The sequence below is a fragment of the Colletotrichum spaethianum genome, assembly GCF_022836535.1.
Source record: "Colletotrichum spaethianum MAFF 239500 DNA, contig02, whole genome shotgun sequence".
In the NCBI taxonomy this organism is placed as follows: Eukaryota; Fungi; Ascomycota; class Sordariomycetes; order Glomerellales; family Glomerellaceae; genus Colletotrichum; species Colletotrichum spaethianum.
Window position 1 is genome coordinate 1,614,507 of NW_026054772.1, and position 24,517 is coordinate 1,639,023.

Consider the following 24,517-nt stretch of genomic DNA (forward strand, 5'->3'; position numbering starts at 1 on the left):
TTCTACAAAAAACGGTGCGTGCACATCCTCCACCCTTCCCCCACCGGCACCGAATTGCGAATAGCTTCGTTTTTTTCTGCAACCCCTCAGGAGAGAGGGACCGGTCTGGCACCTTGACCCCAGTTCCATTGTGCAGAGCATGGGTGCGAAATCTTGGTTTTCATGGTTTCGCCCGACTAGGATGGAAACGCCTGCATGCATTTCTAGTCCTGGCATCACGCCGTCCCAAAACATCACCTTTCGCCGGACGACCTAGGCCCGTTCCTCTCCTTCATCCGGATCATCGGAATCCTGGTTCTCAAAGAATCCGTTCGAGAGTTGGCAGGTGTGCGTAGAAGCCGTGGGCCGAGTTGTCTACTTTCCAGGAGTTTCTAGCTCTCAGTTCAGTTAAGGTAAACCCCCCGGCCGGGAGACCTGTATGCACGCTAGCAGGACATGGGAGCGATGTGCTTCCGCGCCCTGGGCAGAGCCTCCATTGCGTTCCTTTTTGTAGAGACAAGTCGCCGATCAACTATCCAGATTCCGATCTCGTCGAGCTTACCGTGCCCACTCCGGCGTCCCTTGGTATAGGGGCCCCGGGTCCCACTACACATACACATGGAGCCCCCGTTTCCTTTTTTCGGCCGTGGACCGGCACCTCGCCCGGTCGATTTGAGGAAGTTTTGTGTCATTCAATAGAAGAGCCCAGGAAGGACGGACTTGTTGATCGAAACTCTTGGAACGGATAGAGGCGGGGATATAGAAATGGCGCGATACTTGCAGCTGTCATGGGGCATCAGGAGTATTGTCAAATAGTGGCACCATATTTTCCCGCCTCGGCCGGGTGCCCATTTTCTCGGCGGGCGCAGCTGGCTCACACAACTCCGGGGACTTAGTAAGAATATGAGTCGTGCCGGCCGGGGCACTCCCTTCGGTGGATTGCCGTGAACAAGGAGGCTCCGACCTTCACGATGCTTCAATATTCTAAGCTTTTCTAATCCGGAGGAAACCCTCCCCCTGGTATATCTGACCTGACACGTGTGATTGAGTTTCCTGAGGTGCTGATGGACAAGCAATCTTCAGCCGCGCTATCCGGCATCAACAAGGTCCTGGCGTGATGAACCACGGCATTCCCAACGCTTCCGTTACCGTGTCGCGAGCATGCAAAGGCATGTCGAACATGCAACACCTCGGGCTTGGGAACGCGATTCACGCTCGCGCCGGAAGCGAAACAGCGAGCTGGGTTGTCTCTGCCCCTCCTTTGCTCATCAACAGCTACCCCGCATGGGTGCTAAAGTATCGCCCAGCTTCAATTTACTTGAATTGGCAGTACGTAAGCTCTGTGCCGCAAAGTGCTGACGAAGGGGCTGATGATGCATGCAATCCGCCGAGTACGTGCCGTACCTAGTCACAGCGGTATCATAACGGTTTGTTACACGCGTCGTCGAGCTCACCTCGCAGGACCGTTCTGACGAGAAAATCCCCTTTAGAGTTTGCAACATGCCATTTGTTTCGTCAAAACTGGAACTTTGACGAAGGTGTTCATTCGCTCTCGCCGAAAAGCTGCGACATGCCACCGGGATCTCTCTTGAGTACGTGTAAGGAGGTCCTTCACATCAGTCGAGGAGGCATCTAACACGTTTCCCGATAGGAACCGCCACAACTAGTGAATACCGGCGGAGCGATGCCCATGATGCTCGCGATGATTCCATTGGTAGCTGTTCATCGTCCATCTCCCACTCTGACTCTTAACCATGCTCAGCCATTAGCCTGCGACCCCAGATCCTATGTCGTCCGATCCGTCACATCCACAGCCTCCAACTCTCCGTCTTACTGGGCCAGCCTTACACGCTCATCTTAACCTAAAGTTCTAGACCCGCCCATTTCCGCAACCTCAAGCCCGCATCCGTCTCACCTCGAAACACCTCGCCTCCTCCGCTTCCTGCTCCGCAAATGTACCTTTAGCTTTCCTTGTGGACTCCGCCCACGGCATCTCATCTAAGCCCCTCAGCCACGCGGTCGCTACAGCTCGGTCTCGGTGTCCGTCCGGCGGCAGATTGACTGCGGCCTTGTGGGTCAGCGCCTCGGGCATCCGGCGGAGCACGTTAGTCGTTACCGAGAGCCAGTGCCGCTCATAGTAGATATCACTGTCTAGCCAGAGGTTCACGGCCGCCAGATACGGGGTATCGAGAAGTCGTAGGATGGTGCTCCATAAATTGACCCATTGCTCAAAGTTGCTGCCTTCACCGGCTTGTCGCCAAAACGATAGATTGATGCGCTGGAACGGGTGGCCGATGGACCCCCGATGCCGGTCCCCGAAGAGGTTTCGTGCCAGGCTAATGTCGGTGATCGTAAAGGCTACGGATTCGTAGATCGACGAAGCACATTCGAGGTACCTTCTCATTGATGTGTAAGCGAAATGTTGCTAGGATAAAGCTCCACAGGTCCTTTATGCCCCGGCGCTGAACGGAAGCCGATAACCTACATTCGCTTGCAGATTAACATCATGGGTAGGAAGGCCGTCCACGTTTCGACATGAACACAGTGACTCATGCGGCCTCTTGCGATGTCTCGCCATATCTCTCTTTCCTCTCTCGCCCCCTCGCACTTCCAATGATCACATCAAGTCGACATTTTGCGTTTATACCAAAGAGGCACCGGCCCGCGCGCATCCGGTACCGTCCAGTTAAAATCCCACGGTTCCTCGCCGTCTACAGTCCTAGTGCTGGGCCGACGGAACAAGCATCGGGAGTGGGCGTATCCGGCCTGCGTGCGGATGATGTGCTGGCTCAGGCCGGCTGCGCGCCAGAGCTCCTGATATATCATCTCTCGAATTTCTTCGGGAGCTTGCCAAAGAAGCCCGTCGCGAGTTAATCATCTACCATAGGTTTCTGTCGGTCGCTGTCATAATGAAGGAAGATACTGCTCCAGAAGTCATCGAATGAAGTGCTGTAGTTTTCGTGAGCCGTGAGAAGGGCTTCTAGTGAGTCACTTCCGCTGAGCACCTTGGAAACGGTAACAACATGAGGGCTCAACGTGACGTTGTCAGGCCGAGGACGGCGTGCCCTGCTCTTGAGCTTTCCAACTAAATGGAGTGACTTGTTTGTCAATAAACGGATGCCCAGACGGCTCGGTTGGCGGTTCTCGACACTCATCTCGGTAAAGGAACTCGCTCCGAGAACGAAAGCAAAAGCCGGTGTAGTTAGACCGAAGTTGCTCATGGTAAGGGTGGATAATACACCTTCAAATGGCAAGGAGACAACAAGTCGTACCCGTGCCAGTCCAGCAAACGATTTTGAACAGGCATTACGCCTAGCCAACAAAAGATGCAGACAAGCAAACGGCATGGGTTGGCAAACAGTTGGATCACGGGCGCCACACCTGAGTGTGGATATCGTGTTTGTTCTACGCGAATCATTTCCTGACAGTCACAGATATTGAGGGCATGGAAAGACAAATTAGGCATTCAAGTTCTGTTTATGGGTATTGGGTCCGATGCTAATCGACAATAAATCCAAGCCTCTCATCCAACGCCGCAAAACATCCGAATTTAACACAAAACACGCTCGCATATTCCCTCGCATCCTAACAGGTTGGTGCACAGTACGAACAAAAGGTTGTTGATGCCGAGGCAAGGCCTTTACTTCTGCTCGGGCTTGCTCTTGCCGGCACCACCGCCGAAGAGGCCACCGACGTAACCGCCGGCACCCTTGAGACCCTCGGTAGTCTTGCCAGCAACGGCCTTGCCGCCGTCAGCCACGCCGCTGCCGGCCTGGTTCAGCGCACCGGAGCCTGGGACGGCGGTGGGGACGTAACCGCCCTCATCGTCCTTGCCCTGGCGCTCGGCGCGGTTGATGCCCTCCTTCGAGGCCATGTCACCGACGGGCTGGAGGAGGCCGCCCTGGCCGACCTGGCCTCCAACGAGGCTATGAACGCCATCCTGAAGGGTATCGATCTGTTCGACGCCGGTAACCTTGGTCTGGCCTAGGGTGTCTGGACATGATGCGTTAGTGGGAGTTCTTAACGACTAGCCAGGGACTAGTGCAAATGTTCGAAACTAGAAGATCGCAAAGAACATCGTGGCTTACCTTTGGTGGCATAGCTGGCCTTGTTGTCCTTGGTGAACCATTTCAGGTACTGGTCCTCAAGCCAAGGAACCCACCTCTCGTACTGCTGGTTGTAGGTTTGCTTCGCCCACTCGGCCATGATGATTGATAGATGATAGTAGTGTCTGAAGTGTACAGAAATGAAGTTCTTGATGCTCGAAAGTCGGCTGTGGTCTGGAATAGATCAACGGGATGAACACCACAAGCGGACGGGAACCACGACGAGGAAGCACCAGCCTGATATACCCCCGTCCAAACTCTGACCGAAGCTTAGCACACACAAACGCACATACACCTTCGCCAGAGTCGTCACTCGCGCATCCCTCTCGGTTGCGCGTATGCATACGTGTGGCTGATGATGCTCATGGATACGTCATACGTGTCTGTGATGGAGGCTTCGAGACGGGATGCCATAGGCCGCCGTGCTGTCAGGCCGCCGGGAGGACCCCCGTCTGGACCCCTGCGCAGGCATCATCAAGCGCAATGACAAAATCCTGGAAGTTGGCAGCCACACCAGAAATGCGTACGCCACGCGCGGGAATCCAAGCACCGGTTCCACATAAGCGAGCAGCCTCTTGGATAGGGTTTCAGATTGTGGCCCTGGTTGTTGAGTGGTGGAAAATGAGTACTAGTCTAACACCACTTGGCTTGTGAGTTTCGTGATGTGGCACGTGGAATGGGAGTACTGCGGAGGACGAGGTGGGAATGAGACGCAAGAAACTGGCTCAGATCGCGGGTTGCGACGTCATCCCGCTGCCAAGTGGGCCTGTGCGGACCGATACCTGTGTGGAGAAACATCGGGCTGCAATGGCTCGGTGGATCCCGGCACCTTCCGGCCCCGATGCTGGGTTTGCCGTATCACGGGCCATCACCGTCTTGATCAGAGACGGATGTCTATCATGGATAGGCTGATACTTGCTTGTCTGCAATTTCTAGATCTCATGAAAACGCCAAGTATTCAAAACCTTGATTTGCCATGTAGACCTTGGTATCACCCCAGCCAGCCAGTCATCCCATTGACTACAAGTTCTCAGAGTCGACTGGATGCTCCCCCATGGTTTGATTTCGAAACTATTGTGTTAAAAGTCAGTTCGACCGCTCTCGCTTTGAATTTGTGTCTCAGTTGGGCTGCGTGCAGAGACAGTTCAGGCATTCTCTATGTCAAGCAAACAAGGCTGGCGTAATGCACGCCTTATCATTCAGCAGCATTCGAATACGACCCTGTTGTATACGAAGTTGAATAGTCATGAACATTTAGTGTCATTGAAAGGTAGGTTCTGAATGCCATTGTTTTCACGACTGAGTGAAATAGTACTGTTACTTTTCATTTCCATCGAGGGTCTCATCCCTGCGACGTGGGACAGAAGTACCATTTGGTTCGACCTGTGGATAATTGTAGTTACGTAGAGGCTTCTGCCTAAAGCGAACTCCAAACCATGCTACATAGACTCGATCTGATAGCAGAGGAGAGCGGGGGGTGTTGAGCGTGATCACTAGCGCTTCTGCTATCAACGCACGCTGTTAGATACCCGTGGCATTGGTGCGCTCCGCTGAAGCTGACACCTCTTAGCGCTCTCGGGCAACATCGAGACTGGGGTTAAGATCCAGCACAGAATTTCCAACTGCCTAATTGAGGCAAGACTGATCCTGATGATTAACGCAGGCCATTTTGATTCGACAGTACCGCTGATTCAATTACTCGTGGCGGTGGCTTTCTGTCATTCTCGTGGAAGGGGTTCAGGATCCAAAATCCTATGCCAAGCAGAAGAAAAAAGCTTGCTACAATGCTTATTTAAACAGATAAACATCGTGTGCAATAGTTTTTGACTTGTCAGGTCTTGCAAGCCCTTTTCTTGCGTTTTCAATGGTTGCCATGAAGGTTCACGCTCCCTGGGCTCTAACGCTCCATCTCTGGGTGTCGCTTACGCAGATAGTTCTGGGAGAACCAATTCCTGCTCCTACTGGCAAGTACAATGTCGGTGCCCAGCGTTTTGTTATTCCTTACTTGAACGAGGAAGACCCCGTGTGGCCGAACGGTGTCGCAACCGAATATCTTGTCACGCTGTATTATCCTACTTCAAATGAGAAGCCTTGTCCGAAGCCGTACCTAGAGGCCGAGCTTGTTGAGCAGTACGCTGCACTGTGGAACTACAACATCTCTCACTTGACGTCGACACTGCGGTGGAACGCCTCATATCTGGAAGAAGGAACAGGCCCAACGCTTCTCTTCGGACCCGGTGGTTGGGGTCCACCGACTGATGGCAACTACATTGTTATCTCTGACCTTGTCTCGCACGGTAAGCTCGCGATTGCTGGATTTTTTGGGCCGGCGCTGACTTCGCGCTTAAGGATACGTCGTGGCTGCATTTGACCACGTCTATGAGCAGCCCTTTGTGCGGTACCCCAATGGCACTGGTGTTTACGGCCTCTCACCAGCTTCCAGTAACTTCCCTAATGAATGGGTCGAGTCGTTGCACGCCACCAGGGTCAAGCACCAACTGCACTTCATTGACTACTTCCCCTCGTTGGTGGCAGAACTCAAGGCGCCCTTCAAGACTGACAGCTTCGGCGCGTTTGGTGTGTCTATCGGAGGCTCTGCTGCTCTGACTATGGCTCTTGAGAGCGACGCCGTCGCTGCCGCCATCAACGTAGACGGTACAAACTTTGGTCGCTTGAACAGCACCTCCGACTCGGACCTGAAAAAGCCATCAATGATTCTTGGCTTCCAAAACCACAATTCAAACACCGATCGCACCTGGAACAATTACCGCGCCTGGCAAACTGGCTGGTGGCGTCTGCTCTCTGTAGATGGCAGTACGCATAGTGACTGGTCCGACCTGACGTTTTGGAAGATATTCGGCACAACACGTTCGATGGGTCCCATTGACGGTGACAGAATGGTCAAAATCTCGAGAACATTTATCAGAGCCTTCTTTGATAAGAATCTGCTTGGTACTGAGCAACCACTTCTGGACACCCCTTCAGAGGACTTCCCTGAAGTGCACTGGGATGAGATACATAATGGAGAGTGACTGGAACAAAGGGTTCTGGTAGAACCGCATAAGGGAATGTAGATCGGGTCAAATATCCTTGAGAGTTGCTAGTATAACAAACCATCCGAGTCGGACCGTTATAACTGCAAAACCCGTGCTTCATATTGACTAATGAATGAGACCCAGCGCTGGAGCAACAGTCTATCCGCCCATAAGGCCCCTCATCTCAATCACAGGGTTGGGATTCGGGTGGTTTTTAGTACTCCAAGTAGTCTAAATCCTCACCACTCTGTAAAGTCAGCAGAAATAGCCTCAAGGTGATTGTGAAGCCGAAATATCAATGTACCAACTCTAGCTGGTCGGTAAACCCAATGTAGTAGGTGATTGAACCTCCAAGCATTGCAACATGTGTAAGAGAAACGACCACTTTGCAGCAACCGAGTGTTCACAACAACTGGCAGGTTAAGCTTAGACGCAAATACTTAGAGAGATTTGATCCAATTAGCTCTACACTATATAGCGTGTAAACTTATAACTGTGATCAACGTAGCTGATAACGAAAGTTGTTCAATGAAAGCACACACATGATAAACAGTACATGTAACAGCAGGATCTCTACCAATAGCCCGGTTTCTCTGCTGACTAGTCGCTTCGTAAAATGACTTTTTGACTTACTGGACACTTGAAAAGACATTTCTTTACTTATCAGCTATTAGCCTCGTCTACGTTTCTCCAGATATTGGAGAACAGTATCCTCACCCTACTCCTTTGTGATCAACTCCCTAACTGCTTCCACTGCTTCCATTGCTTCCAGTCTGCCTCGAAGATCCACAGTATTAGGCTGTCGTCTTTTCCTGCTCAGCATAGACAACAAGGTGGTTCCTATTGTGGTGAACGCTCTCGTAAATCTCACAATACACATTACCTTACTAATGCCTGGTCCTTCAAATCCTGCAACCGCCAGGTACGCAGCGCCTTCGGATTTTAAGACCTCGGTAATGACTGTGCATGCACTCCTATCATGACAGATGTGTATGGCGGGCCTAATCCCCTCACTGACCGCTTGTTGACACTGCAGGTACGGAGGATACATTAAAGAGATAAGCAGCAAAGGCCAGGGTCCGACCAGATAAATTCGCGGATATTCTGGGTAAATAGATACGAACGTAACCATCTATTAACAGTGAGTGACGACCTCTTTTATAGGCTTAGCATGTGTAAATTGAAGGCAGCTTGTTTTGAAACATATATTTGCCAGAAGTAATAGCCTTACAACTGCTGTACGTATGTGTCAGCTTGGTCTGATGCGACCATCGAAATCCGGCTGAGTAGTACGTCTGGTAACATTAGGCATGTAATATTACCCCCGAACCTTGTGGAAGAGAACGATGGATTTGGTGATCAGACCCAAGGCTGGCCCCTGAAATGAAGCGTATAATGAGCATACTATATCAAAGATCCCTTGTCACACTGTCAATCGTAAAGCACTTTGGGTTGGCAGTCATCGCTCTCCTGATCGACAGATAGGCCAGGCAGTGTTGATGATGGAGTCAGATTCTCGGCGTCTGTCAATTGGGCAGCGAAGATACCCACGGAGGGAGGCTGGCGATACAAGGCCTCACCTCAACTCACACATATACAAACTCTCTCTCTCTCTCTCTCTCTCTCCGTATGTCACACATACACTTACACAATACGTGGCCATGCATGTCTGGCAGGGGGATTGTATTAAACGGGAGGCGGCCAGGGTTGCTTCTCAGGGATTCATCGTCTCTGCATACATGATCCTTTAGACATGCACATCATTCCTTCACAGCTTCCTGAAGGTCGCAGGTCCTTGCATGTGCCGGTCGTCCCGGTCCGCCCCTGAACGACCTAGTGGCTCTCTCTGCCGAGTTAACCAAGTGGCAACGCAGCCATTGGTGGTATCAGACAACCGACACACAACCCCACAAGCGATCGCTCCACACAACGGATATAGCCGATCGTCGACTCTAGCCAGAGTTTCTCTCACTCCACCACCAATTTCTACTCTGACACGTCCAGATTGAAGAGACCCTTACAGGAATACTCAAGGCAAAGGTAGTTGTGCAGCCTATCAAGTTCAATGATGAGAAAACTTTATACATGGAAAAGGTAAATGTACAAGGGCGCTGCTTAAAGATGAACCAGCATGCTGATGCCTCTCGAACTTTTCGGCTTGCTTTGCTGTCAAATAACGCACCCAAAAGCAGTACTTGCTTACGGGAAGCCTCTATCGATCTGATCCTTTAGGATCTTCCCGAGACCCGTTGTGAAACTTTCCAAGTGACCAATCGTCTGGCCACGGGTCGGCACGTTAGCCTTGATCGATATGTTGCCACCGATTGGTGGCCTCATAGTAATTAGTCTAATCCTTTCATCAGTTCTATCCGTAAACGATCAACAACAAAAAGCACAGCATGTCCACAACCTAGAGCTAGTTCATCCATTTCTGCGGCCCGTACCTTGTCCGATCCACTATAGTGAGGGGTTTATATCATGGACTTCCATAATGGGGTAGTCCAATGCGACTATAAATTTTATCAGCTCACTCAGGCACAATCCGCCTGTAATGTATTGGTGCTGCTCTGCATTTCGTTTCGTTGTCGCTTAACCGCAGTTGATGGAACCGGTTGTCTTTGGTGCCATCTGAGTTAGGTTGAACAGCGTTGCGTATGTTCCCCCCAGAAAGTAAAATGATCGTGTTTATTACCGGTATTGTTTGTCATCTGCCATATCCCATACGCTCTTGTATTTCAGAAATGGTTGATAAGGAGACGCTTTTGTCTGTGTGTGTGTCGGAGTAAAGTGATCAAGTCCCCACCTGCGGCTAAATATAATCAGTCGAGAGCAAAAACAAACCTGTGCATAAGTCCACTGCCTAGTAAAACCGTCTTTCATCGAGTTATACTAGCTCTTTCCATTAGTAGTTAGTGCTTATCTGTGTATTTGTGCTTTGTGTTTTGTACTTCGTACGTGGATGAATCGTTATAAGACATGTTGCACAACATCGCTGTCTGCCTGTGTGGAGTATGGTACGCGAGCTCCTTCGTTATGCTGACATGACAGTGGCGGCAAGTCTGAGGTCACAAACCGGGATCGTAAAGGTTTCTGTACGACAAGGAGGGCTGTGAACAAACTACACGAGCTCCTTCCTTTGCGGGAACTTCGCGTGTTGAGAAGAACCATGCAGGAGGACTATCAAGAAGACTCTTGCGCGAAGGATTCAGCCGAGGTTTGAACAATAGAGGCCAGGAAGGAACCGAAAACTATATAAACAGACTTCCTCATCATCCCGAACAGAAATTTCTCTTCAGACTCAGACATTCATACACTCACACAATCACACAAACATTCTATTCTTCATCCAATCAACACATTCTCCAGTCAAGATGCAATTCACTTCCGTCATCGTTCCTGCTGCCCTCTTCCTTGCCTCCGGCTGCCACGCTTGGGCACAGGCTGCTAACGGAGTCTGGGTTGCAAACAACGTTTACTACAACATCAGAGGCTGTAAGTAAATTTTCTTTGGACAACAAGCTGAACCGTGAAATTGAGGAGAGCCAGTTTGGACTAATTAATCATCTGTATTCTAGCCACCGTGCATGAGGCTTGCACCACGATGAACACTAATGACGTCCACCCCGGCGGCACCAAGTGCTCTTACTGGACCAACGGTGTTGGCCAGATCTTCGACGGAAGTAAGTGTGCCCCATTCAAGAAAGCCACAGCATTGTGATGAAGATGTACTTACAAAGCGTTGCAGAATGCTCGTACCAGGGCAACTCGGTTCTCTGTATCAAATAAGAGACCAACGTACCGGATGGGATATACAGCCTGTTACTGTAAAGCCATCAATCTGGATTTTGTACGCTTCTGTAGTCACATGTTTAAGGATGCGACGTGTTCGCTACATTCGCTCCCCACAACATACAAGTTTGTAGCTACGAACGATAGCCGATCCTTTACCATATTAAATACAAGGGTTTACCTTAAACCATGAGATCGCCTGGTTATATGTTGCTTCTGCCACTCTGCATCATGTACGGGCTATATGACCATCAGTAAGGCATGTGAGGTGCAACTATGTAACAGAAGTTAGAGATTAGTCGTCGAAAGCCATTTTCAGGTGGCCAAATATCCAATACTTCTAATAGTTGCAACTAAGGTATGAGTTCAGCATCAAATTCGGTACGACATCTTATTATTGAGAGTTCAGCGACTATCCTATTGTTTCTTTTCTTCTTCTCTTCTAGTATCATGGTTCTTATTATCTACATAGCCATAACCCTGCACAGTCTTTGCGTCGAAGACGAAAGAGGGCAACTGCCAGCTAGAAGAGCAGAAATAATACTAAATCTGGCAAAATGAGGAGGGGTCAGAACAGTTAATCCGACAACAAGAGTTATACGATCGATAGAATTTGTTTTTTAAGTTAAAAGTTTTACCCCATGGCAGTCAGTCTGTTTCTGCTGAGTCCACGATCATAGATAACTATATAAATGTATATATACTAGTTAAATGTTCACAACAGTGTTTTATTTTGCAGACAAGGTGCCATTGGTGCATGGAATACCCAAATTCGTAGCACCTTCCAATCCAACACATACCATCTGACCCGCGCTGCCGTCCTAAAGAGCCACAATAATTAGTCCGATTCAATCTCATCAATGAGAATTATCTGCTTCCAAGCCACTTACAGCTGCTGTAAGACTGATGCCAGAGAAATGGAAATCCTGACAATGGGCCGCGTCTTTGCAAATGATATACAACCCTTTGTTCGTTGACTCATCTTAAGCAAAGGGTCGCAAGTTAGCAATCTCAAGCCTCAACTGGGAAGCTGGCCATCAAGTCTGAGCTTACCAAGAGTCTTGCTCCAGCACGGAGTAGAAACACAACTGCCGTCCTTAAGACTCGTTGCAGTGTGTGCGTTGATGTTTTCCCAACGGAAATTCTTTGCGAATGCTGCCAGAGAAGCGTCTTTTCCTGCAGCCCCCTTCTCCTGATCAACGTAGTCCTCGATGAAGTGGATTGGATAGGCCGTGTTTGTAATGGTCATGTTCCGCCAGGTTACGTCGGAAATCTGGCATGTTGTACCAACGGAGCCCTTGAAGCGAGCTCCCAGTAGTGAGTCGTGGATCTCTGCGTTTTCAAACAAGTACCCGCTACCATTTCCAGCAGAGCATGAAACAGAGATACCATGTGTTCCATACGCAACAATATTGCGCATCGTCACGTTGACCGCGGGTGGAGAAACATTGATAATATCGTCACCGTTGTGGCTTGTCCACCCGTCAATAACGACGTTCGAAGCGCTCACGTCAATGCCATCTGTGTTGAAAGGGAAACCATTCATGGACCGCGCATCGAGCAGAGTGTCAGTCATGTAGACGTCCTGTCCTCCCATTGAAAAGCACCAGGCTACAGGATTGAGGACTTTCAGGCCACGAAGTCGAAGGCCTGTGACACCAAATGAGAAGAGGTGAGGGCGTCCATTGTCGCTGCTGTCACCGGCGTTGGGCCACCATTTGTCGCCGTGGGCATTGATCCAACCACCGTCTTGGGCATCAGTAGCCGTGAAGGTGACGCCTTTGCTGTTGCTGACGGTAATCCAGTGGCCCGGATAAATTGTGCGATTTTGGACCACCGCGGAGACGGCACTGGGGCTGTCTGATAGTGTAAGGTTGCCTTGAATTGAGAACTCGACGTTTGTCAAACCTGAGAACGTCAATGGTGTGAGCAAGTTGTATTCTGTGCCAGTGCTAAAAACGATGCGGGAGTTGACGCCGCAAGATTTAACAGTGGATATGATGGTTGGAGAGTCATCGCCGTTGGACTTAGGAACGATACAGGTCTTGAATTGGTCTTTGCCTACAGTCTCTGGTAGCCAGTAGCCAGTGACTACAGTGGCGAGGAAGACAAGCTTGAAGAAGGGAGTCGACATTATGACAACTCAATTGCAAATCGAAGTGCAGTGCAAAAAAAGTCTTTTTAGTATGGATCTCGAGCGGAAACTTATATATTCATCCCAAATGCTTCTGCCTGTTCCAAGCCGGTCCCCGTCACACAAACGAGCTAATAACATGACTACGGCTAGGTTAGATTGGTACATTGAATCGCGGGATGGGATGAATGCTAATAGATACATCAGCTAAGACAGTTATACGCCATTTACATACACCTACTACAAAGAACAGGGACTACTGCAAGGTCTGATGTAGATCGTCAGGTCCTCCTTAAAGTGGTATAGTACTCGTGGCTTAACTATCCACGGCTAATCGGCTTGTTTGACGAGGCATGGGATGGAGAAATTAATTTGTTATAGATGAAAGAGCGGGGTCTGCTCCGGTACCTAGGTATCAATGATCCACAAGAAAAAGCTTATATGCTCCTTACGAATCTAGGATACGGGATCCAGGCAATTCAAACTGCGCGACTCGCCATTCTGAATCGCGGCACAGCAATCTATTTGCCACAGTTAGCCTAAACTTTGGACTGATTTCATCTCATCTGATTATCATCTTTAAATTGGGAGAGCCCCGTACAGCTTCAGCCGAAGCTCCCGCTTAGTCCAGGACGACTTTGCCTCCCAGCGACTCTGCCGCAGTCCCGAGAAGACGCGTGTTAATTGTCACACCTCATTAAGTCTTATGCCCCCCGAGTCCTCAACTTTCAAGGTAGGCTACATGATTTCCACCCTAGAAATCCTCGAGCAAAAGCTGAGTCGCAAGAAGGTTACAGAGAATTCCCGTAATGCCATACGTTGACGAAGTCACATGACTAGAAATGAAATGATGGTATTATGGTTAGCACGTCCTTCAAAAAACCCTAGCGTGATAAGGGCACCGCAAATGATTCCAAAAGCTCGACGGAGATTATAGACCTGACAAGTCCGCAAAGAGTGAGGTTAAGAGGTGCTTGAGCCACTGGCGAACCGACATGTAGACTTCTACCTATGATCTCCGAATTGTAGTAGTCCGTGAGAGCGGAAGAGCGGGCGGCAGCGGTACCCATACCATACTGACGAGGCACTGATAATCACCTACACTAGAGTACTCACCCAGGTTTCAGCGTCATGCATGCAAGCTCGAGCTTGGCTGGTTTTTGACCCTATGATATTGATCTTCGAATATTCCATCTATCCAAATGAACCTAACACGCTGCCTGGGATACTTGTGCTACTGTAGGTGGGTTGGCGATTTACTTGAGCTAAGGTCTGGCAAAGATGAGAGGTGACCCTGGTTCATACAAATGTTACCGCCTAAAACGTCTTACTGCACAGTTATGTGTGCTCTATTTCGACATTAGTTGTTGTGTTGGCTACGCTTGGGGAAACATTGTATGTGAACACTGAGATGGTGAAATCTGGTCCTTTCATGATGGTCAAGCAGGTCACGGAGTAATGGCTCGATTTTGACGAGATTAGAAGCCAAAAGTTTGACAATATATTGATATTGATTTGTACTCCGACTGAGTTTGGCTCAGTAACAAATAACTACCGCCTTGATTCCAAGGCCGAGACAGTCGGAAATTAGACACAGTTGGCTACCAACAAGACCTCTATAACCCTAATGTTCAACGTTTTTTCCCTCTCCTTCTTAACCAAAACCTATATCCCTAATGCAGCGTCTTTCGCGCCTACCTCGAAATGTACATATCAACCTCGTGGGCTTCTCATATCAATATCGCTATCATATTAACTGCGCAGCCATAGGCTTCAATACTTGCTGGGTGGTCTTTTCCTTTCTGGTACTTTGCAATAAAACGAAATGAAATACTGACGGAGGGCTGAGGGTAATATAAAAGCACGTGTTAGTGATCTGCTGTTCAGTAGCATGGTTGACGAGGACACAAAGGCTATAGTAGCAGGACTTGATCGATAAACAAAGTCAGAAATGCTACGGCTTTCGAGTGATCGTATATTTGTGCTTCATGCTGGAGGTGACCACCCAAGTTCTTCCATCGGCCATTGGATCCACGACTTGTGGTTCTCGTCCAGCAACTCCCACGCCTGTGATATCAAATGCGTCGCCCAACCCTGAAGCCACCACTGACTTTCCAGTTTCTTCAAGACGATACAAAAGTGCGCATATATGACAATAGCCTCCTGATCCGCACCTGGCGTCTTGAGCAAGGGCAGAAACTCATCGGAAACGAAGTACTTCCAGATAAAGATGTCCATGATATCCATACCGCGGCCCCCTTCATGCATAGCGAGTGACATAGGATGTCGTAGCTCATCAATCGCCAGGTTATGAATTCTTAGCCTGTCTTCATCAATGACGCTGCCGTTCACGCGCTTTCGAAGATCCTCCAACGCTCCTGGCTGAGCACGCGAATCGTCACGGGCGGCGAAGAATCTTTCTTTCGCATAGGTCAAAAGGGGAATAAGTGGACCCCCATAATTCTTTGAGTTGAGGAGTTTGATGAGTGAACAAGCTCCCGACAGAAGGAAAGTCCAATCCGGGAAAGCGGATTCCCAAACGACAACTGATTCCTTGAGATAACGGCCGGATGCAAGGGCTGAGTTTGGTAAAACATTAGTCACTGACTCAAAGTGAGGTGAACTAAGTCCATAGCCAACATAGTGGGGACAATAAGAGAAACGCCGTCACTTACCAAAAAATATGGTTAGGAGTGAAAAGAGAAATAGATTTTCTGCATTACGCTCGTCAAGAGCACTCATAAGCTTCATTGCTTCCCTGCTGGCTGAACGATGATACAAAAGAGCTTTTGCCACAAGTACTTCTTTCCGCTCGGGTTGTTGATGCGCAAGATGCAGCGCCGAGATGGAAAGCAATGTACGCATTACGTACTCGCATTCTAGTGCCATGCGTACAACTGAGACCTTCCACATCTGGCGGACGAGAGGGTCTGTTGATAGCGTCGAACAAACGGATGTGGTGAAATTGTGTATAAGCTCCAGGTCGGTAAAGTTAAGGTCCTGGTTGACCGGCGATGACAGCCGCGCCGACTGCGCAACTTCATCGATGACGTTAACGGTGCTTTGCAGCGTGATATGTAAGCTGTGCGTGGTCACCGGTGTCGCATTGTTCTTTAAAAAGTCGCAGTAAACCAAGTGCCGGACGCAATTCTGGCACGCTGGCTTCAGCTCGTCACACTTGATAGAGACAAGATGTTAGTTGGTGGAATGAACAACGCACCGCGCTGGGATTACAAAAGTCCATGCGGACTCAATCGTCCACTCAATGTTAAGGGGAGTTAGGGAGTTGCCCAATATCTGACTATGGGAGGTGATAGCGTGGGATAGAGTACTATCGGACTAACCTTTATCTTACGCCTCTTACAAGTTTGGCATCCGAGTTTAGACTTTCGATGTGGCTTCTTCGAGACTTTGGAAGTGTCTATACGCTCCGATAAGACTTCCATCGTGTGTGACGCTGACCTTTGCTCTCTGCTCGTGATTTTAACCGGGATGTGACTGACGGTCAGGGGAGAAAGCTGTAGGGGAATTCGGCTAAAGCAATCCACTGCCGATGCACAGCCAAATTGAGTCGTCAAAGTTTTAACACCAATGATCGGCGATTTGAACCAAGCGGAAACTGCGGGTAGATGCGAGGTCCCGAGGCCACATCGGTCCAGACGGTCGGGCACGCGCCAATGCTGATTTTGACGTTGGGCAAGAGTGATTTCTGCGTCGAATATGACGCGAGAGACGGCATTGTATAAGACCGACGAGCGGAGCTCCGCTCGCAGGCAGTGCTCGTATTGCTCGTTTAGCTATGAGAGCCTCGGGAACCATACTGATTCCGGGGTAAAGCCGATCCATCATCACTAACAACTTCGGTTTCTAACTGGAAAAACCGAGAAACCGAGAAGTCAAAGAATTAGGAGAAGAAACCGAGTAACCCGAGATCCCTAGCGTTGTCTTTAGTGTCTAGGCAAAAAAACTCTAGAAATCAGCTCGGTTCTTGGTTTGCAGCGCATTTGGAGACCTGCGTGGCCGGGTATTAAAGTGCTATTCTCTTGTACTAACGTTGGCCAATTAAACCAATTGCTATTTACACCATTGTGTTTTTTAGCAAGCCTAGCATACACTGTAAATCAATTTTATCGACTAGAATATCCTCGAAGGGCTTCTTCGCTCATTCTCAAAAGAGGGGTTTATTTCCTTCTAGATACTCTATTCAATACACGGACCCTGTCTTCACTATTGAGCATAGAATACGGACATGCACCACAGCATGCCAGAAATGGCGGAAGATGCAGCAGTGACAATATGCCAGATGGGATAATGTTGATTATTATATACATTGCTATGATACTGGTTATAGCCTTACTACTGATAACCGCCTCCCCAGCTATAACCTTCCAGCATCCTAACAAACGAGTAACAGGAGACGTACCATAATAACCGGACTAATAGTCATGGACTGTACTGAAGGACATGTATAGCGTTACCTTATTCAATGGATGAGGCCTGGTTAATTTGATCTGGTTCCATCTCGACCGCTCACACTATTCAGCAAGAGAACCGCAAAGCACGTATTCAATATTGTTTTAAAATTCAACGGAAGAACGGCTGCGCATCATGCATCAAAATATGACTGTTTAACCGAATTGAGACTTGATTTGCCCGTGGGGTCATGCTTATTAAATCTGTCGTGAGTCTGATTGTATCAATGCTTGTTTGGACGTCGCTGCGAATCATCGATCTCAGCTTCCCGGTTTCGTAGAACAGGGCTTAGTCTGTTGAAGCAAGTAAACAATAAGCCCCTTGTGCAAACGAAGGAAATGTGCGATCATTCTTATTATACCACTTTCGAATGTATTTGGTAGAAGATTGAGCGCTGAGAGCCACAAAGCCAACATGTCTGTTACATATCTTTCTTATATCAGTCCATAATCCTGGCGCTGGTCAAGACCGAAAGTCTGAGGACTGGAAGGACTGATCAAATGCAAGTGGGTAAATTTGTCCCTATACGGAGCAACACAGAACCTGCGGAAGAGGACCTGCAGTGACTTAATGATCCCCAGTGCCGCGCTTGGCCAAACAAAGAAAACAAACCATTTGCGACAGGGGTTTTGTTGTAAAGTGTCTGTAACTCATGTGGACTGTAACCAACATGCATGATTGTCTCCAGTCGAGAAGAGGGGTAATGAGGACCAACAATTCGGATCTCCCAAAGTGGACAAATCGCCGCGTAGCGAGTCCAATTCTGATCCGACCACCTGGTATATATTCGGATTCATGTATGCATTGAGTGGTCGCCGCATTCGTGCGTCGACAAGAACTTTCGAGTTTCAGCTGTGTCCTCACCCGCACAATGTCGGATAGCACTAGAATTACTGCTGTAATGGGAGACGGCCCACCCAGCGCCAGTACCCAGGTCCCAAAGAACATTGCAGATGAGATCAATGCTGCCCTTGCCGCAGACGACGTCAGACCTCTCTTGGCCCGCGACAATCTATGCATGCTGACGTTTTGCCCTCAAGACCACGGACGATGGCTCGTCGTCGAGCTACGTGAGTGCACAAGATTGAAGATTTAGCATGTATTACAGAAACTGATTCAGAAATTCTTAGATGAGATATGCTTCATCCACTAAAAGTATAACGAATTCGGTCCTCGAGTACCGGGTGGAAAATGGGCGAAAATACCATGCATACAAGGACGGGAGTAAGTCTACTAACGACTATGGCCAAAAATCGGGAAACCCAATGCTAAGCGGCCTAGAATACGTGGTTCCCAACGACGACCAAGAGTTAGATCGACTCGGTATGCCTCCTTTGTTTGCTTTAAGACATCTTCGTTGTGTGCGTACTGATGCCCGGCCAATATAGACCTGCAGCACAACCTTGTAATCCGGACACTCAACGACCGGCTCGGTACTGCACCACCGAATAACCTGAACTCAAACGTTGGACGGGTCCTTGACGTCGGAACTGGATCTGGGATTTGGGCCATTGATTTCGGCGACGAGCATCCTGAATCTGATGTGAGAAAGTCGTTAGCCATGAACATTCTTGCGCGCTAACATTCAAATAGGTAACAGGTATCGATTTGTCTCCCGTCCAAATTGAATTGTAACTAAACTACTATCCCACAAAGAACCTTCCATTATAGAATACTGACTTAACGTTATAGTGTCCCGCTAAATGTCAAATTTGAGGTTGACGATATTGAGGAGCCGTGGTCATTTTCAAAGCCTTTCGACTACATTCATAGCCGAATGATGACCGGTAGTATCAGTAACTGGGAGACATATATTCGCAGATGCTATGAGTTAGTACTCTGCTTTTTAAATGTGTGGATGGAATTCTGACCAAGAGCCTAGGCACTTGAACCCTGGGGGTTACCTTGAGGTTAACGATGTAGACGCAGTTCCTGTTTCTGACGACGGGACCCTCACTGAGAAATCTTCGTTGATGAAAGCTGTGCGCTTGTGGTCTGAAGCACTGGTCATTCTGGGATCGCCTTTTGAGGATATCAGCCGCCTTGAAGGCGTTATGAAAGATGTTGGATTTGAAGATATCCAAGTCAGCCGTTTTAAATGGCCGACGAACAGCTGGCCTAAGGACCCTAAGTACAAGGAGTTAGGGATATGGAATCATGAGAATCTTTCTCCCAACTGGGAGGGGTTCCTCATGGCCCCTCTGACACGAGCAATGAACTGGAGGAAAGAGGAAGTCCTTGTGCTTGCAATGGAGGCCCGTAGGGACTGTTCGGACAGGAACATCCACGCATACTACAACATGTAAGATTGAGAATCTACCTCCAACTAACGAGCATTTGCTAATTCGTCTAGATGGTCCATCCATGGAAGGAAGCCCTTGAAACCTAGGTAGTTCGTGAACATGACTGAATGTGGTATTCTGATACTTGGCTGTGGTTTGACGACTTGCTCGAACGATGTTGATTGCGGGGGTTTCTAGACTGAGTTCATATCGACTATTTAACATCCTTTATCTTGTGAATTTTACGCTGAAGATGCTTCTAAGATGGCCACCATGATTGATGTTTTACCGACAATCAATGTGCTTTTCACCCCTGTCAACAGTTCCATGCTAAGGACAAACATATCTACATGGACGTCTAATCATAAAATCTGTTCCATTGTTAGTGGTGCTTTGGGTGAGAAGGCCAGTAAAAGTGGGGGAATGGGGGCAGTTTTGCAGCATGCAACAACTGACATGGGGAAGAGACCACATAACCGCCGGCTGTTATCTGCGCCACATACCAGCTGCTATTCCTGGCAGGTATTCATTTTTCCACCGGGGTCGAGATGCAGAAGCACTTGTATCATGCAGCATACGCGTGTTGTTTCCTGCTGAGAAGAGGGGTAAACAAGGACAAACAACTCAGTTGTCCCAAAGAGGGTAAATCACCGCGAAGCGACACAATATTAGGCCTGTTGGAAATTTTCACAAGTATATAAGGTGGCCGAGAGGAGATTGAGTACCTATACTTTGTCTTGGACTTTATAGCGATTGGAAAAAAGGCAAGAGTGCGTTGATACCGTGCAATGGCCGATAACCAAGCAAACAGCAGCCAGGTTGGCAATGCAGACCTAGCCCAGCAAACATCTGCAGTTGACGACAATGGATTCCTTGCAGCCGACGAGGTACGAGTCTTTGTCCGAGTCGTTGACTTCAGCGCATGAACTAATCTCAATCCTTCCCCAGATTTTGGACGATGACAGTTCGGTGAGCCGAGTAGGGAAACCGGAAGCCCAATTTTTGGACCACCTGAATCACAGCACTAATTTGACATTTCTCAGGAGAGTCTTGCTTCGTCAACCACGAGCGTGACCAGCTCTATCCTTGATTACAGGATTGAGAACGGACGCACATACCACAAATACAAGGACGGAAGTAGGTTTATCTGATGAAGTAGGACACGCTTTGAGTGGGACTGACAGACTCAGAGTATGCGATGCCAAATGATGAGAGAGAAAACGATAGACTCGGTACGCTTTCTCGTGCACTTTAGACCCAAGCATTGGAAACTGATCATGGACCTCGAGGTCGGTTTAGACCTGCAACACAATCTTTTCATTCGGACGTTTGACGACCAGCTCGGAACTGCACCGCCTAACGACCGGGAGTTCAAGGTAGGGCGAGTTCTCGATGTCGGCACCGGTTCCGGGATCTGGGCTATTGACTTCGGCGATGAGCACCCAGAATCTAATGTGATTAGACAAATCCTTACCTTCTAAAGAGACCTTGTGCTGAACATTCGTTAGGTCACTGGTGTCGATTTATCGGCTGTCCAACCCGGCTTGTACGGCGCTTCCCCTCCCGGATCGATTTACACGTTTCACAATACTAACTTACCCTGACTGCTAGTGTTCCACCTAATGTTCGATTCGAGATCGATGACATCGAGGAAGAATGGAACTTTTCACAGCCTTTTGATTATATTCACAGTCGGATGATGACGGGCAGCATCCGTAACTGGTCTAGATATGTTAAACAATGCTACGAGTAAGTCTCTTGAAGTCTTCAATCCATGACCTTCTAATCGTTAGTAGTAATTTGAGTCCTGGCGGTTACCTTGAGCTCAACGAGGTCGATGCTATTCCTGTATCGGACGACGGTACGCTTACTGACCAGTGCAACCTTAAGAAGAGCTTCGACTTGTGGGCCGAAGGACTGGCAGCCCTTGGATCGCCTTTTGAGAAATTCTCTCGCATGGAAGGGGTCTTGAAGGACGCGGGATTTGAAGACGTCCATATCCGGCGATTCAAGTGGCCGACAAACAGCTGGCCTAGGGACTCGAAGCACAAGGAACTCGGTATCTGGAATTACGAGAACCTCGCACCTAATCTGGAAGGGATGTTTATGGCATCTTATACGCGAGGATTGAACTGGACAAAGGAAGAGGTGCTTCTAACGACCATGGGTGCTCGCAAGGATTTTGCTGATCGGAATATCCATGCTTACTTCAACATGTAAGACAACCCCAGATCCTTGGCCGCATATCTGCACCCCCAAGAACACGGCTTACTGACTTTACTAGCTGGTCCATCTACGGAAAGAAGCCTTTTAAAACCAGGGAAAGTGAAATAACGTTCGACTGAATTACTAATTAAACCCTGATGTATTCTCCGGAAAGTAAAATTTTGCCCTCGTCTTTCTTCAAAGCGTGAACATATTATTACTTGGAAACTATGCAAAAGGAATATTAGTGTGTGTGGTATCTTTCCGCTGTTCATGCACCTACAGCTGTAATACATGTGACCAGGGTGATTACTTGTATACCTAGCTGGATGGAGTTTAGTCTCGTGTAACAACTCTATTCCCGGAACGAGTGAATCTGAGAAAAGCCACAGAGCTGGTCCACGAATCACTATAACGGTGAGACTATCCGAGAAGATCCGTAGACCCTATTGGTCATGATGTTTGCAGGCTTTCATGTGATTGGGCATATTAGCACCCTTTAGCAAACAATATCCGTATTGAATGAGAACGAATCATCAGAAATGTCGCTGTATTGGACTGGTATCTGAATAAACCCTGATCTCCTAGATGTACGCATTATCAAGGAACCCCCTTCCGTATAGCATAACATCCTCAAAGGGATTGCTCGCCCGTAAAATCTTCCTCCATGGACGCCCCCGATCCGCACTACTCACATACCCCCCTGAAGTCTCATTGAACCTCTGTCTCCCCCTCGCAACGGCCGTGAACTCGGGTATGAACGGCTCCAACTTCTTCGTCCGGACGCCCCCACACTTGCTGTCCTGCGTCTCGATCTCGACCTCATCCCACGCCCAGAACCCGTCTTCGGCGTCGCATGGGAAATTGATTGTTAGCCGCTGTGCGACGGAGGACGGTACGCAGTTGACCAGCTCGCGGAATTCGGTCAGCAACCGGCGGGTGACGGGGCACTCGGCATCGAGCCAGAGGTAGACGTGCGACACCTTGAACTCGGGTTCTGAGAGGATGTGCCACATCGAGGCACCATTGAGGTAGAGGTAGTTGCCGCTGTCCTCTCGGAGGGAAATATTGATGTAGGTCGCCTCGTAAAGGTAGCTGGGCCGCGGGCAGTGGAAGATGCGCTGGAGGGTGTGGCCGTCTGTGATTGTAAGGGTTTTGTGTTCTTTGAAAGTTTCGTGGCATTCGTCGTATCTGGGGTGGCGATCAGATTCGTTACTCGCTTCAGGGAGATGTCAGTAGTCGACCGTGGATGCAACTTACATCCATTTGCAAGACAGAAGGAGAGACATATAAGACTGCGTCTTGTGCGCGTCAATCTCCTTCCCGTCTCGCACGTCCTCCCACAACTCCTCGCATTTCCAGTGGTTACACCATCTCGAAGTCATCCTCTTATACCACTCTGGGTGCGGTTGCACCTCTGCGTTGCTCCCGGACTTCTCGAAAGCCTTCGCAACCCCGATCTGCCGCTCATCCGGCGCTGCATGGTCCGTGATACAGGGCGAGAATATGATCTTTCTGTTGTGTAGGAACGCATGCCTTTCGACTCCGGCAACCACCCAGAACTCTTGATAAATTTGTTGACGAATCTCAGGGGGCAGTTGCTGGAAATAATGAAACTGGTTCAGCGGTTGCGCGGATATATCGTTTTCTGAGTCTTCGGGGATGGAATCGTCGACGACGATAGACTCGTCTTCTTCCATAGTCTTTGTCGTGAACAGAGAGATCGTTGAGAATGAGGACCAGCTTGTCGAAGACCGTCCACTGATGCTCGATTTGTCGCCTGACCGTGTTTTATCCCTTGAAAGCGTTCGTCTGAGGCTACTCAGACACTTCCGAGAGGCCCTGTGCACAAGGTTTGGTCGACTCATTATGATTTGCGAAGACCGCACTCGGTGGCAGCTACCAAGAGGTTTGCCAAGTTCACGATGCCGCGCCCGCACGGGATGGAGTCGATTCAAGTACGTCCCAAATAATGTTGTCAACGCTCACAGGCCTTCGCAGCCATGAGGGTTTGGATGCAAGAAATAGAACAAATAGACTCGGAGAATAAGCAAAAAAGAACAGACAAGGGTACCTCGAAGAATAGGGTGGGTAAGAAGAGGGAAGCCAGGCCTGATATAGATGAGTTATTTGCTTCTACGGTGTCCTGGTGTCTCGGATACCTACTCGCGCCTCAAGGGAAGCTGTAGGCAGCCAACCAAGGCTGTGGAATGTTCAACCGTCCCAGCAACTTGGTAAAAGACTTTGAAATGTAGCCAACCATTGTTGCAGTTGTGGTGACCCAGCCTGCGTTGCAGGGTAGGATGTAAGAAGAAAAAAAAGGACCAACGCCCGCTCGCCCATCTCGCCCCTCCCGTCCTGTCTACTCAAAGGTGCTCCGATGTGTACGCAACGAGGCCAGGATGAGGTAAAAAGATCGTCTATGGCTCTTTGCAAACGAGGGAACCCACACACGTCGTGCAACTGGGTCTCCCTTGAGTTGGGCGGGCTTGAGTGCGGCGTAGGCGGCGCATG

At 49.0% G+C, this 24,517-nt stretch overlaps 9 protein-coding genes across 9 annotated transcripts; 5 read left to right on the forward strand and 4 right to left on the reverse strand.

The window, feature by feature from the left end:
* Positions 1-1,873: 1,873 nt before the first annotated feature.
* Positions 1,874-2,383, reverse strand: ColSpa_01334 (uncharacterized protein; the record flags this gene model as incomplete). Its single annotated transcript, XM_049267546.1, has 1 exon — positions 1,874-2,383. The coding sequence occupies one exon, from the start codon at positions 2,381-2,383 to the stop codon at positions 1,874-1,876; it is 510 nt and encodes a 169-aa protein (XP_049123503.1).
* Positions 2,384-3,619: 1,236 nt separating this feature from the next.
* Positions 3,620-4,185, reverse strand: ColSpa_01335 (uncharacterized protein; the record flags this gene model as incomplete). The annotated part of the gene is made up of 2 exons (XM_049267547.1): positions 3,620-3,972; positions 4,068-4,185. 2 exons carry the CDS (start codon positions 4,183-4,185, stop codon positions 3,620-3,622), a joined length of 471 nt encoding a protein of 156 aa, XP_049123504.1.
* Positions 4,186-5,958: 1,773 nt separating this feature from the next.
* On the forward strand, positions 5,959-7,117 carry ColSpa_01336 (putative 1-alkyl-2-acetylglycerophosphocholine esterase; the record flags this gene model as incomplete). The annotated part of the gene is made up of 2 exons (XM_049267548.1): positions 5,959-6,382; positions 6,435-7,117. 2 exons carry the CDS (start codon positions 5,959-5,961, stop codon positions 7,115-7,117), a joined length of 1,107 nt encoding a protein of 368 aa, XP_049123505.1.
* A 3,374-nt stretch (positions 7,118-10,491) lies between these two features.
* Positions 10,492-10,906, forward strand: ColSpa_01337 (uncharacterized protein; the record flags this gene model as incomplete). The annotated part of the gene is made up of 3 exons (XM_049267549.1): positions 10,492-10,612; positions 10,696-10,800; positions 10,866-10,906. 3 exons carry the CDS (start codon positions 10,492-10,494, stop codon positions 10,904-10,906), a joined length of 267 nt encoding a protein of 88 aa, XP_049123506.1.
* Positions 10,907-11,927: 1,021 nt separating this feature from the next.
* Positions 11,928-13,043, reverse strand: ColSpa_01338 (putative exopolygalacturonase C; the record flags this gene model as incomplete). The annotated part of the gene is made up of 1 exon (XM_049267550.1): positions 11,928-13,043. One exon carries the CDS (start codon positions 13,041-13,043, stop codon positions 11,928-11,930), a length of 1,116 nt encoding a protein of 371 aa, XP_049123507.1.
* A 1,986-nt stretch (positions 13,044-15,029) lies between these two features.
* Positions 15,030-15,311, reverse strand: ColSpa_01339 (uncharacterized protein; the record flags this gene model as incomplete). The annotated part of the gene is made up of 1 exon (XM_049267551.1): positions 15,030-15,311. One exon carries the CDS (start codon positions 15,309-15,311, stop codon positions 15,030-15,032), a length of 282 nt encoding a protein of 93 aa, XP_049123508.1.
* Positions 15,312-18,387: 3,076 nt separating this feature from the next.
* On the forward strand, positions 18,388-18,612 carry ColSpa_01340 (uncharacterized protein; the record flags this gene model as incomplete). Its single annotated transcript, XM_049267552.1, has 1 exon — positions 18,388-18,612. One exon carries the CDS (start codon positions 18,388-18,390, stop codon positions 18,610-18,612), a length of 225 nt encoding a protein of 74 aa, XP_049123509.1.
* A 2,463-nt stretch (positions 18,613-21,075) lies between these two features.
* ColSpa_01341 (uncharacterized protein) lies at positions 21,076-21,279 on the forward strand (the record flags this gene model as incomplete). The annotated part of the gene is made up of 1 exon (XM_049267553.1): positions 21,076-21,279. One exon carries the CDS (start codon positions 21,076-21,078, stop codon positions 21,277-21,279), a length of 204 nt encoding a protein of 67 aa, XP_049123510.1.
* Positions 21,280-21,497: 218 nt separating this feature from the next.
* On the forward strand, positions 21,498-22,018 carry ColSpa_01342 (putative methyltransferase tdiE; the record flags this gene model as incomplete). The annotated part of the gene is made up of 2 exons (XM_049267554.1): positions 21,498-21,547; positions 21,595-22,018. 2 exons carry the CDS (start codon positions 21,498-21,500, stop codon positions 22,016-22,018), a joined length of 474 nt encoding a protein of 157 aa, XP_049123511.1.
* Positions 22,019-24,517: the final 2,499 nt, after the last annotated feature.